At 38.1% G+C, this 13,010-nt stretch overlaps 1 protein-coding gene across 8 annotated transcripts in view; it reads right to left on the bottom strand.

The window, feature by feature from the left end:
- LOC134643295 (DNA (cytosine-5)-methyltransferase 3A-like) overlaps positions 1 to 13,010 on the bottom strand; it is a 101,624-nt gene that overhangs the window by 62,968 nt on the left and 25,646 nt on the right. For all 8 annotated transcript variants that reach the window (XM_063495586.1, XM_063495590.1, XM_063495592.1 and 5 more), the window contains one exon: positions 4,446 to 4,553. In XM_063495586.1, the coding sequence (XP_063351656.1) occupies positions 4,446 to 4,553 (108 nt within the window). The remainder of the gene's footprint in view (positions 1 to 4,445; positions 4,554 to 13,010) is intronic.

Here is a 13,010-nt window from a genome sequence, read left to right as displayed (position 1 = left end):
GGTTTAATCATGAGTTTTTAGATGAATTCTTATAGGGGGTACATTCCCATGCCAACTTATGCTGCACACCTACAGTAGGTTATGCGCGAGGTAAGACAGCAGCAAGTACAAAACCAGCTTAATGACCAATCAGTTCTGTGGAAAAAGGCGTTACCATTGCTGGAAAAGTCTGTGGTCCTAAGTGCACAGTTAGAAGAGGGGTCTTTTAGAGGTAGTTTACAGTTTTGACTTTCTCTGACAAAAATTAATACGAGATAGCAATCCTTATAAGCAACTTTATTCCTTGCTATATTTTCCTGTTGGCTGCAAAGAAAGTTAAACTTGTTTTATAAGTGAAAACAGGGCACTTAAGCCTTTTACTTGCCGTCTTATATAAAATGTAGGTAAGTGGTTTGATGCTTGGTTTTGTATTTGTTGTTCTTTCAGCTTCTTTCACTTGTTCTTAGACCACTGCAGCTGAAAGAACAACGCTAAAACTGCCTCACACACAACCACACACATACATATATAAACAACCTTACAACTTAATTGAACATGCAGTTGTAATTATATATCAAAAAGACTGTAATCCAAATCAGTCTGTTAACTTTGATACAGAGTAGGCATTTCTGTTGGCTTTCTTTTGTCGTTTCAATAAACTTTATTTATAGAGCACTTTTCCAGTCTTACTAACTAAAGTGCACAGAGCACACATACTCTCTCTCTCTCACTCACACACACACACACACACACACACACACACACACACACACACACACACACACACACACACACACACACACAGTACTTTTAGTACTATATTTTATCTCTCAGACACACACAGCTGATTTGTGTGCAGCAGCTTTGTTTGTTGGTTTCAGTCTGAATTACATATTTAACATCTGTACTTTTCTAATGTTATACTTTTATCTTCCTTTGTAAAATTGTTCTACAGTTACTAGATCTGTACATGCAAGCCAAGATTAGGAATACCTGGGCTGATTTATCAATTGATAACCACCTTTATATAACCACTTAGCTTGATTGCTGAAGTTATTAAGAGAAGCCACAGAAGGAAAAGACATCCTGGATATGTATGTAGTACAGCACTGCAGTATTACACATTGTAGAAATATTAAATTAGGGTAATACAATAATAACATTTAGAATTAGGTTAAACATTGTAGAAAAGTTTGTCTGCTTGTTTTTCAGCCACAAAGCAAAGTTAGCAACATCGCCAGTTTGTAATGTTGCAGCTCAGTCATTACATTGTGTATTTGTAGGGTAGTCGGTTAAAGAACTTTACTGGTGTTACTAAGATATTGCAACACCACCCGCCACTAGAAGATGTAGTGAGATGGAAACTAACAAGTTTTGAGGCAGTAATGATGTAGGAATTGGGTTGCTCCATATACGCTGTACAAAATGCCACACAGTTCACGGACATTTAAAATATGATTTGATGATTTGTCAGTTATGTCTGTTTTCTTACTTTCAGACTGGTTGAGTAATCTGATTTTTTTTCTCCTGTTTAAAGTAATTAAAGTTAAGCTTAAATATTCACTTGTGATCGTTAGGGTTAGGTTAAGGGAATGCTCAGTGTCAATAAGTAAACCCCACAGAGATTATGGAAACACATTTGTGTGTGAGTGTGTGACTGTGTGCCTGTGTCTGACAGGACCCACATTAATCCTGCTCGCTTTGTCAGGGCTCAGACATCAAAGCATGATCAGACCTGCTCTCCTGCACACATGCATATCCACAAACATACACACACGTTGGTTTTTCTATATTTATGAGGGCACTAACTGACAATCTAATCTATCCTAATCTTCAACCATCACAATGAACCATAACTACAACCCTTTGTGCGCTGAAACCAAATCCTAACCCACCTATTGCCTTATAAAATGTGAGGACCTGCCTAAATGACCTCACAACAAAGGTTTTTGGTCCGTGCAAGGATATCAACACACACACACACACACACACACACACACACACACACACACACACACACACACACACACACACACACACACACACACACACACACACACACAGATAATACACACTCTTTCCTTCTGAGTAGTTCACTCAGTATTCCTCTTGTCTGGGGCTGTTTGATCAGCTATATTGACTTGCTGATTCTGCCACAGAGTTCAGTCGGTACAAAGACACAAAGACACACACACACACACACACACACAAAGTAAGCGGTTAGAGAATGAATGCTGAGAGAAATATGACAGAGGGGAACTGCCAAAGACCTGAAGTCAGTGCTAGTGATGAAATATACCACACAGTGTAATTATTACAGTGCTAATGCAGCTCTGTAACACGAGTCACAGGTTATTTACTGCTGGACTAAGAGAGATTGGATGGATGCCAGTTCAAACTCAGAGTAAAGCTTGAAAAGGAGTAGTAAGGAGCATAGTCACAATGGGTAAAAGTAAACGACAAATACAGCAGCAACATTCTCATAATAAATGTGGGTCCTGCTTTCCACCAGGCACTGTCAAAATTAGCAGATTGTTTGACATATTTAAAGAAGTCATGGAAAATGTTTCCTTGTAAGTATCACTATTTTTCCTGATTGACAGACCCTTGAAATACACAGGGGTGGGTTGAAATCTCTTGTTTTGTTAAGTCACCTTTTTTCTAGCATTTGTGGTCCCTCATAACTTCATAAGACATTAAATGTTCATTACTGAAAAACACATTTAAGTTCTGTTTAAAAACTGGGACTAAATACATTTTACACCCACTCCAGGTGTCACAGTCTTAAACTAAAATGTTTTTATACAATAGTTTCTGAAACAAGTACCAGAAACAAGCACTGGTTCCCTGAAATTTTTAACCTGAATTTTTTTTTTTTAATACATATTTTGCTGGAGAAAAGTTCAAAAATTCACATCACTATATGAGGCTGGGTGGCTGTTAGTGCCTGACTTTCCAAATGTACCATAATTTCATTCATGATTAAAATTTTTAAAATCCCACTCTACTGGTGAACAGATAAAGTGCATGCTGAGGCTTTCCAAGTGGTTTAAATGCATTATACGTTTATTACTGTAAGACAAGAATCACTGCCACAACACTAACTCTGGTAAGTGTTATTAGGAAAAATCACTAATAACACATTTGCAAAATGACATCACCAAACGGCATGCTGGGTAATGCTAACTAGCCAGGTAACTGTTGGGAAGAGGTTGGTGAAGCATTCAAGAACAGTGAAGACAGATGGAGGATGTAGAAGTGCAGAGAGTTAAATCTGCTGTTATATCTGCCCACACAGCACAGGTTACCAGGTAATGCAAAGTTAGCACAAGGTTTGGAAGAAATTGGAGTTGGTTTCATACCCACATCGAAGCGCTAACAAACTAGATATTTGTTTAAAAACAGCAAAGTGTCATTACATCTAAGCTAGAAGTACATCAGGCAGGCTGTTAAGTTGCAACTCTATGTTACTGTCCAGGGTGCACCCACCTTGGACAGGTCACCCTGGACTTGCCCTGCCAAAGCTGGGACAGGCTCCAGCCCTGAATTGGATAAACACAGGAAAATGAATAGATGGATGAAAAAAAATCTACTTCTATAACCCAGTGCTAATCATTTAAATGCCAAACATAATGTCTTTTTCTTGCAAAATGTGAGCACTCATCTTACAATGATCCAATAAAATATGATTTGGGACATTAAACTAACCTTAGTGATAACTGTTGGCTTGCATTTGGCAGAGGCTGGGAAGGATATCATAGGTGGAGGAGTGTGTTTGGATCTTAGGTGGCAAAAATTTTGCTCACAACTGTTGAGTCCTTTATCCTCCTCCTACTCCTTTTTTCTACAGCTCAGTATCAGTCAGTTTGTGCTTCATGCATTCAAGTCATGCCCACTTCTGAGCAATCCACCAACCTAAAGTCATATTTTTATGACTTTAACTGATGCTAGAGATGATCTAACTTCTGTTCCAGCCAGACTTTAAGTGGTATGTGGAAAATGTGGGGGCTGGAGCCATGCTGACCAGAAATTGATGAGTGTATTAAACTGCCATTACATGTGGAGGGAGAGCAAATGCAATGACTACATCTGCAAACAGTCAATGTGTAGGGGACTACCCCTTTCAAAGATACACTGCTGATTAAGAAAGAAGTCTCTCTCTGTAACACACTGAAGCAGAAAAAAGCAACCCACACAAGCTACTATGTCAGACACACTCAAATGTGACACTTAATGCAGTAAATGCGCCTCCAGATCAGTGTGTTTCTGTATGATATGATTTGACTACAGCTGATGCACGGCAGCTCGCAGGTGTGAATGAATAAGAAGGAAAGTAGTGCATGCATGTTTAGCAAACCTCTGCAGATTAGAGAGGGGGTTTTTTTTAAAATAGGTGAACAGATAATCAATCATTCTTCTGCAGTTTAAAGCACAAAACACCATCAGGCTTTAAGTACAGTACTCACAGGAAGCAGCTGTTTGCGTTTCCTGCTGGGACGACCCACTCTGCGCTTGTTGCGGGGGCTCGCCGGTGTCCCCTCCTCTGGACTGTCCTGGTCTGCACCATCTTCACTCTGTGAAATTACAGAGAACCCACATCAAAAACTCAACGAAGACTGTATGAAGTTATAATTGATGTCAGCAGTAAGACCGCATTAAAGCAACACTGACTAAGGGCAATGTGGCTAAGAAGCTCTTCAGGGCAGAAGTTGAAAAACAGGATGTAATGAACACAGGGCACCATAGCAGTATTAATAACTAAGTTGTTTCCTGGTTTTAAAAAAGCCACATTTCACACATTTTATGTCTTTTTTACCTTTAAAGAAAAAGGAAAAGAGATAAACACGCTACTAAAACAAGGAATTTAAAGCTTGACCATGTCCTGATTGAACAAAGCAGTTCTATATCTATAAATGAGCCCAATGTGAAAGAGAAAACCAGTAAATTACATGGTTGCAGACATGAACTCCAGCTGTGACGCAGACAGGATGTTGTACTACCAGACCTGCTCACGATTGATCTAAGCATGGACACAGAGCTCCAGAAGGCTGTTATACTAAGCCACTTTATTGCCATCTGACATTTACTGTGCTTGTTGTTTTTTAACTACATTTAGTAAGTAATTTTATTTATTCTGCTTTTTCGAATTTATTAAACAACTTTTCTTTATAGTGCCACTTTATTGTTATATATTTAGCTTTTTTTGACATTGCATTTTGATGTGTTTTGTTCCACAATTTACCCTTTGAGAGCCTTTATTTTAGTTACATTACTATTTAATCAATCTTTTGAGCAATTCTTACCATATGTAGCTGTGTGTTGAGTCGCATTTTTTGTCATTCTGTTTAATTTTTCTAAATATTTAAGATATTCTGTCAGAGGTGTAGTTCTTTTAAGAGCTGTTCACCTAGATACTGCCATGAAGAGGTAGAAAAAAACAAACAAACAAATAACCACAAAGGGAGAAGGTAGAAATAAAACTTCTATACATTCACTTTCTGCTTTTTATCAAGCTCACAAGAGGCACCAGTCTAACCAGAGATGCCGAGACCTCCCTCTCCCCAGGCATCTCCTCGAGCTCTTTCAGGAGGAAACCAAACTAGACAAGAGACATAATCTCTCCAGCATGCCCTGGATCTGCACTGGGCTCTCCACCCAGATGAATATCTTAGAAACACCTAGGAGGCATGTAGTAAGTGTTGTGTTCACACGTCTGAATCATCTCAACTGGCTCCCTTTGATGTGAAGGAGCACCCTGAATATGAAAATGACCAAGCCCTCGCCCATCTCTAAAACTGAGCCCAGGCATCTGTTAAAGGAAGCTCTTTTCTGCTGTACCTCAAATTTTTGGTTACTACCCATAAGTTCATTGAGACCTTTGCTTTAACACGCTGCTGCCTCTTTTGACCACAACAGACCAGTACAGCATCTACATGACAACAGGCCTGTCAGTCTATCTGCCCAGAAACTCAATACAAACCTCGAAACCTTCCCGATGTAAGCTGAAGGTCTTTACTCAATGAAGCTAGGCGGACTACAACATCTGCAAGATACAGAGACATGACTATGACCCCATCAAACCTGACACACCCCACTACCTGGCTGCACCTAAAATATCTGTCCATAAAAATTATGAACAGAAACAGTGACAAAAGGCAGCTCTAGAGGAGTCCAAAGCCCAACAGGAACGAGTCTGACTTATTCCCAGCAATGCAAACAGAGCTCTAACTACAGCTATACTGAGATTTATTCCCTGTAACAATGGGACTGATATCCCACTCCCAAACAGGACAACCCAAGAGATGTGGTCAAAGTCCACAAAACACATGTAGACTGGTTGGGAAAAATCCCATGCACTTTCAAATATCCTCAAGGGTGGAAATACAAAATATTTGTGATTTCAACAATAAAGAGGTTTCAACAGCTGAAGCCTTGTTTGTATGTGTCCCCCGACTGTTATTATGACCCAGCTCTGAGGTCGTAGCATTGAACAGTGATGTACCTTTGCCCCAATTCAGCACATACTGTTACTGTATAGTCTACAGGCATCGAAATTAATGTCCTACACGAGTTCAATAGATCAATTTCACACAGTGTTTCTTGCAGAAAACAGTGCAAAAATCACAAAGCGTGTAGGCGCCTTTATCTGAACCAAAATGAATTAATCTAGGTTGTTTTCTAAGCTTCCTCTGCTCAGGTCACATCAGCGACAAAGAAGGATGTTGGTAGACCTGAGTTGTAGACTAGCAGTGGTGTAATTTTACAAAAATATAGGGAATAAAAATAGCTTGCTGCACCTGTGTGTGCTGGGTGTTAAAGCACACCACAGTGCTCTGTGTGACGATGAGCTGAAATGAAATTTGCCTACATTAATTTCTCTTTTTTTATATTACACCAAACAACACTTTTACAATGTCCTTATGGTGAAAATGTTGGCAGCTCAGTGGTGTGACAACAGTGGCTTTCCTCGGACTTAGGTATGCAGTTTTACTTGTTATGAATTGCAACTTCAAACAATCCCAATGATTCAAAATTGTGATACATGAAAGTGTGAAACAGTCATGCAGCGTGCTCTGAGAGGACAAAAAGACACCTCAGACTATGGACAGCGAAACTCTGCTGTGATAAATGAAAACAGATGGAGACATGCAACACATTCAGCACTGAAATTAAAAATAATTATGTCACAAGAAAGTACACATTAACCTCTAAATGTTGTGAAGTTTCTTTAAAATAGGAAACCACAAATGTAATGTTTCTGTTAATCGAGATAAATGAGACAACATCGGGGACTGCTGAGGCACTTAAACTTTATGGGGCTGTTTGCCACGACTAAATCAGTAAAACTAGTGAAAGAAGCCAATTTTATGATGAGATACATGGTGAAACTGTTATGTGGATTGTCACATCTGGATTCTTTTAGTCTGGATATAGATCCAGTGAACTGCGTTTGCTTGGAGTCTGTTGTTTGACAGTATTACTATAACAGGTATTTACAGATTTTATAAATTAAACACGCTGAATGTGATGGGGGAAATAACAGCTTTGTTTATCTCATTAGTGTTACCTGTGTTTAGTCTGTCACACCTGTCTCCCATTAGTCTCCTAAGTGAATATACCTCCTTTTTTTTTTACCGCTTTTTTACTCCTCAATGGCCAGAGGAGTTGTCTTGTGCCTTTCCCAGTCAAACTTCCAAGGCATGTTCCTCATTTTTCTAGTATAATTCATTGTTTTCCAGCTTTTGTTGCCTACTGATCCTTTTGTGTATAATGCTTTGAACTGCTTCACAGTCTTTGTCTTTGCCTGCTGCTACTGGATTGTTTGCCTCACTGCCTGTTTCTGGATTAAAGATTCAGACTGTGTGTCTTTATCTCTACTCTACATCTTTCCTGAATTTGGGTCTTTCCCTGTGTGAAATATCATTATGGGAAACTTTTGCCCAGAAAGAGATGTAGTAATTTATTTGAGAGGTCCAACTAAATGGTTTTGGTTTGGTTAGGCTTTAATCACACAGGCCAAAAGACCCTTGCAACCTCTGGCCACTACACTCAGAAAAATAAAGGTGCCAGCTGGAACCAAAAGTGGTTCTTTAGACTGATGCCATAGAAGAACCTTTTTTGGTGCCACAAAGAACCTTTCAAACAATGGTTCTTTAAAGAACCATGAAGACATCTGAAGAACCATTTCAGAACCATAATTTTTCTGAAAGTAGGGAAAAATGTGTATTACAGGACTGATTGCTGGCGGCTGCTTGCCATGGCTAGGGGAAATCAGTCACAAAGAGGGCACTGCATCAAAAACCTTGTGATTGCTTTGGTTACTAGCAGATTGCTATGGAAGATGCAGACTTGTCTGCAAACATTAGCTAACTACTAAATTGGAAAAGTGCGACTCAAATCAGAGATGGAGAATGTTTGCTTTCAAAGTGAAATTTCTACCTCACCGCTCTAGCAAACATTTCAAACATATCACCCATGTTTCTCTCTCTCCTGGGCTGGGAGTGTTCAAAAGGCAACAATTTTACTTTGAAGGCGGTTGGTTCTTTTACAGTTGCACTACTGCTTGGTGAGCAGTTTGCAGACAAGTCAGCATCACCCATGCAAACTGCGGGCAAGCAAGAAAAGCAATCACAAGAAAGTTTTTGGTGGAGCACCTTACAGTGGGGGGGGGAAATAATTATTTTATTCCCTGCTGAATTTGTAAATGTGCTTACTCACAAAGAAATGAACCCATTCATGACCTATCTTTAGCGTTCTGGTTGAGAGGAGGTGGTTCTCACTGGTCCCTCACTTTGATTAAGTTATCCTATACCTTTAGCAGAAAAAACAGCCACATCCATGCTTGATTCTGGGGATGGTGTTCTTTAGGTCATTTTTCTTCCTCCCAACACAGTGGGTCGAGTAGAGAATGGACGAGTGGAAGAATCGGATTCTGTAAGCATGTGGACTTCATAAACATAACAATTTCAGATTAGGACTATCTGTAATTGACTGTAATTTACGTGCCAGTATTCTGGCTGGGTTGTAGGGTATCAAATACTCACTCAGTGTAAATCAATGTATAACTTTTATGAAATGTGTTTTTTCTGGATTCTTTTGTTGATATTATGTCCCTTTCCATTAAAATGAACCTACCAGGTAAACTAGATACTGTTCATGTGTTTGTAAGTGAGCAAACTTTCAAATTCAGTTTGGGATCAAATTATTATTATTTTAAAAACCAGTTTGTTTCTAAATATAGCTCTGTTAGGAGTTTCTTTTAGTTTTATTTTAAGTTAAACTTTGTTTATATAGTGCCAATTGATAACAATGGTCTCATAAAGGTACTTTATATAGTAAGGTAAAGACCCTATAATAGTTAGAGAAAAATCCCCCAAATCAGACATTTGGCTGTGAGCATCACTTGGGAACTGTGAGAAGGATCAATCCCTTTTCAAGGGTATAAGACCTCTGCGAGAATCGGGATCAGGGAGAATGACAGCTTTCGGCCTCAAACAATTGGGGGTTAAAGAAAAGAGAAGAGGAAAAAAAAAAAAAAAAAAAAGAGTGCAATGACCAAGGATGATGTTTAGTTTTATTTTGAAAGTCACTAATTGGCCCATAGTTCTCCTGTTTGTTCTTATTTTCTTACATTGATTATAAAAACTCTTATCACCCATTAAAAGATTATAATTTGACCCTCACCTGTTTCTATCTCTCCTGGGCAGCTGGGAGTGTTATGTTGGGATTCCCTTCCTTCCCTGCCTCCCTGCATTTTTGGAAGTATTTGATAACCTTTTGGACAATAATGGAGTCATTCTCTTTTCTTACATGATCCCAATGCAAAGTGTGACTTGCTCAGAAGCAGAGGTTGCTCCAAAGTTTTCAATGAACCCAAGAAGACATATGAGAGAGCCAAACAAAATAAGATGCACCTGCTCCAACTTTAATGTGGTTTCATCCAAATTATGCTTTTAGGTTTAAGGGTGTTTTAGTTTAGCCAGAAGGCTGCGCTCTTCCTGCTGAAGAGATTCTCATTACAGGGTTTTTTTATTCATATCCAAGCACTCTTTATGTGCATCGCTGCCTCGGGCGGAAATTAAATAAATGTCACTGATACCACAGAGAAACATTAGTCTCTTGTACTGTTGAAGCAGAGCAAGGAGCTTTAAATGTATCAGTTAGGGGCAAATTCGTTTTTAATCAGAGGTTTGCCCAACTTGTTCAAAGCTTGTTTAAGATAAGAGAGAAAAAACTAAGATTATAACAAATGTGTTCACTGCTTTCTCAGTAGGTTAAGATAATATTTCCTTAGGGTTTAAATGTTCTTTTTTTCCTCACTAAATAAATAGCTCTTTATTCAGTTCAGGGCTGAGTAATTTTCCTTGTAAAATTTAAAATATTTTTCTGGAAAACAGACACAATATCATATATACAATAATCAATCACATTTAAAAACAAACTTTAATAACACAGTTTCTTAATTTCAGTTTTACTCCAAAATTGTAAAATTATGATGTAGAAGTCAATTAAAAAAAGAATTACATTACAAACTAACCCCACTTTAGACTTTATGGAATCTTGAAATTCCATGAGTTTAAATATTTTGGTCCAACTGTGTTAAAGTTACTACAAACTTAAATTAGGTGTAAAAATAACTTTTTCAAAACAGATTTTAAAACTGAACATGAAACTAATTTTTAAAATGCATTAAAATAAAAACTAAATTCACACAGAAATATTGATCATCATCAACATCAATAAGCCCCACAAAGTTCGTGCAAAGTTAATTATTTACATTTTGTAATGAAATATACTATGGGTTCCACATTTACCACTCAGAAGACGTTATATGACTACAAAAAGAGACAGTATTACTAGATGTCAAATTTGGATAATACAGAAGAAAAATACTTGTAATATGTCAATACTTCTTCTACCTCAAAGTGTTCACATTTGTTTAATGGTATTGTGACTTTTTTAATGTTTCATGGCAGTAGATTGTCTCAATGAGGAAAAAATAGACATCCTGTTGCAATACTGTATATCATCTTTACTGCTGCACCGTGTACTTCCTGCTGTCATGCTTGTTTTTTTACCCCTCGCTCTTCTCTGCAGGACCTAGTGTTACAGGGACACTGGAGTGGTTGCTAAGGTGCAGAAACTGCTCAGCAACTGCCTCCAGTGCTGACTAAACATTCTGATGTCACTTCCCTGACAATCAGCTTAGCAACCAGTTAGAGCACTGGGTAATGGCTTTGCACCAGCGTGCCTGATGTGTTGTCCATATGCCTTTGTCGTGACATACGGTCGGAGAAACACACACTCAAAAATGGACTCAAGTATGTGATGTGCTTTAAAACAAATTGTTTAACCAGTGAGATTAGTAGGCAGCTACATAGCTGATGGTATGTGTTATTTTCCTAAGGTTCCTAACAGTAATGGTTCCTCTAAGAAAACATTAATTCTCTTAATGGTCCTGAAAACCTGAAATCTTAAGCAAAGGCAAAGGTTAAACTGGATCATTTCTTCAGCAGGGAGAGAAAATATGAGTGTGCAGAAGGGTGAGCAAATATTCTCAATGTAAAAGGCATTCCATTTCAATTTGTGACTGGTACTTTGTTAACCTTCAAGCAACAAAGGCATTGTCCCTATACAACTACCTTTATCTCTGACAGACATTTTAAAATATTTATATATAACTAATTATGCTTTAAGTAATTTTATGTAAAAAGGAGATAAAGTGATTTCCATCAACTGAACTGTTTTCTGACAATTTAGAATGAAGTATCTGTTTCAAGGCTTCTGCAGCATGCTTACTACTTTAAGGCTGTTAACCATAACTTGACTGCACATCAGATGCAGTGATTAAAAGTTGAAAATTGCAATAAAAATCTGAGACAAACAACCAATAGATTTTTCAGTTATCTGTGCCACAACAAAGGGCCAATTACTGTACAAAACTATAAAAAGCTGAAATAAAAATATTTTTACAATTTAAAACATCACTACAGCAGATATAAATATACAGCCGGAGTTTTAAATGACCCCACTTTGAAATTTAAAGTCATAATTTTTTAAGTTTTGCTACAGTTTAAATAACTTCCATAAAACAACAAGATAAGAAGCAGTAATTTGTATTTTTTTAGTCCATCTTCAAACCACTGTAGTTTAACCATAACAAACCCAAAGCTGCTAATCTCCCAAAGTGAGATTTGCTTTACCGGGAAGTATATAAGCCAGCAGTGGTGTTGAACTGATACAGCTGTACATTTGATTGTCACAGCAACTTCCCATTGTGGGTTGGGAGTCTGCTTCTTATTGTGAAAAGAAAAACTTACATTAGTTGCAAAAAGTAACTAAAAATAACCACATTTGCATGATTACTTATTAAATAATGATAAATGTAGTTTATAATCTCTACCTGTATGTATAGCTAAAGATATACAAAGGCCCAATTTAACTCAGGAAAAACTCTGACAGGATTATATAACACTGATATCAGTGTGAACATAATATACATCAAAACAACAACAGCAAGGTAATTACTAGTTTTAAACTACAGTCGTGACCGGAAGTACTCATACTTTTGCACATGCGCAGAACTAATCAGGTTTTTGGTATAGATCAGGTGAGGACACTTCTAGAAGGACAGTTAAGTCATACATGAATCAAATAAGCTAAAAAACCACTTCACGACACACACACACAGAGTAGACAATCTGTCCATATATCTTTGGTCTATTTCTGTCCCCTGGCAGGTTATTTTAGGCCACTGCAGTTGCTAAGCAACCAGACTGCAAACCAGGCGGCAGAGGAGGATCCCATCAGCAGCAGACAGCTTGTCCTCTTTCTTTCCTCCCCATCTCCACATCCTCCTCTCTGTCTCGCTGTCCTTTTAGTTCCTGTGCTCGATTTCTAGATCTCCCTCCACATCTGCCTACTTTCTCTCTTTTACTCTGAATCTACTTCTCACCCATTCATTGGATGATGAAGCCATCAAAAGGAAGAGACGGCACTTTAGCCTACATACCCACTTACGCTCAAACAGT

The sequence above is a fragment of the Pelmatolapia mariae genome, linkage group LG15 (genome assembly GCF_036321145.2).
Source record: "Pelmatolapia mariae isolate MD_Pm_ZW linkage group LG15, Pm_UMD_F_2, whole genome shotgun sequence".
In the NCBI taxonomy this organism is placed as follows: Eukaryota; Metazoa; Chordata; class Actinopteri; order Cichliformes; family Cichlidae; genus Pelmatolapia; species Pelmatolapia mariae.
This window is presented reverse-complemented; position numbering and strand designations above follow the sequence as displayed.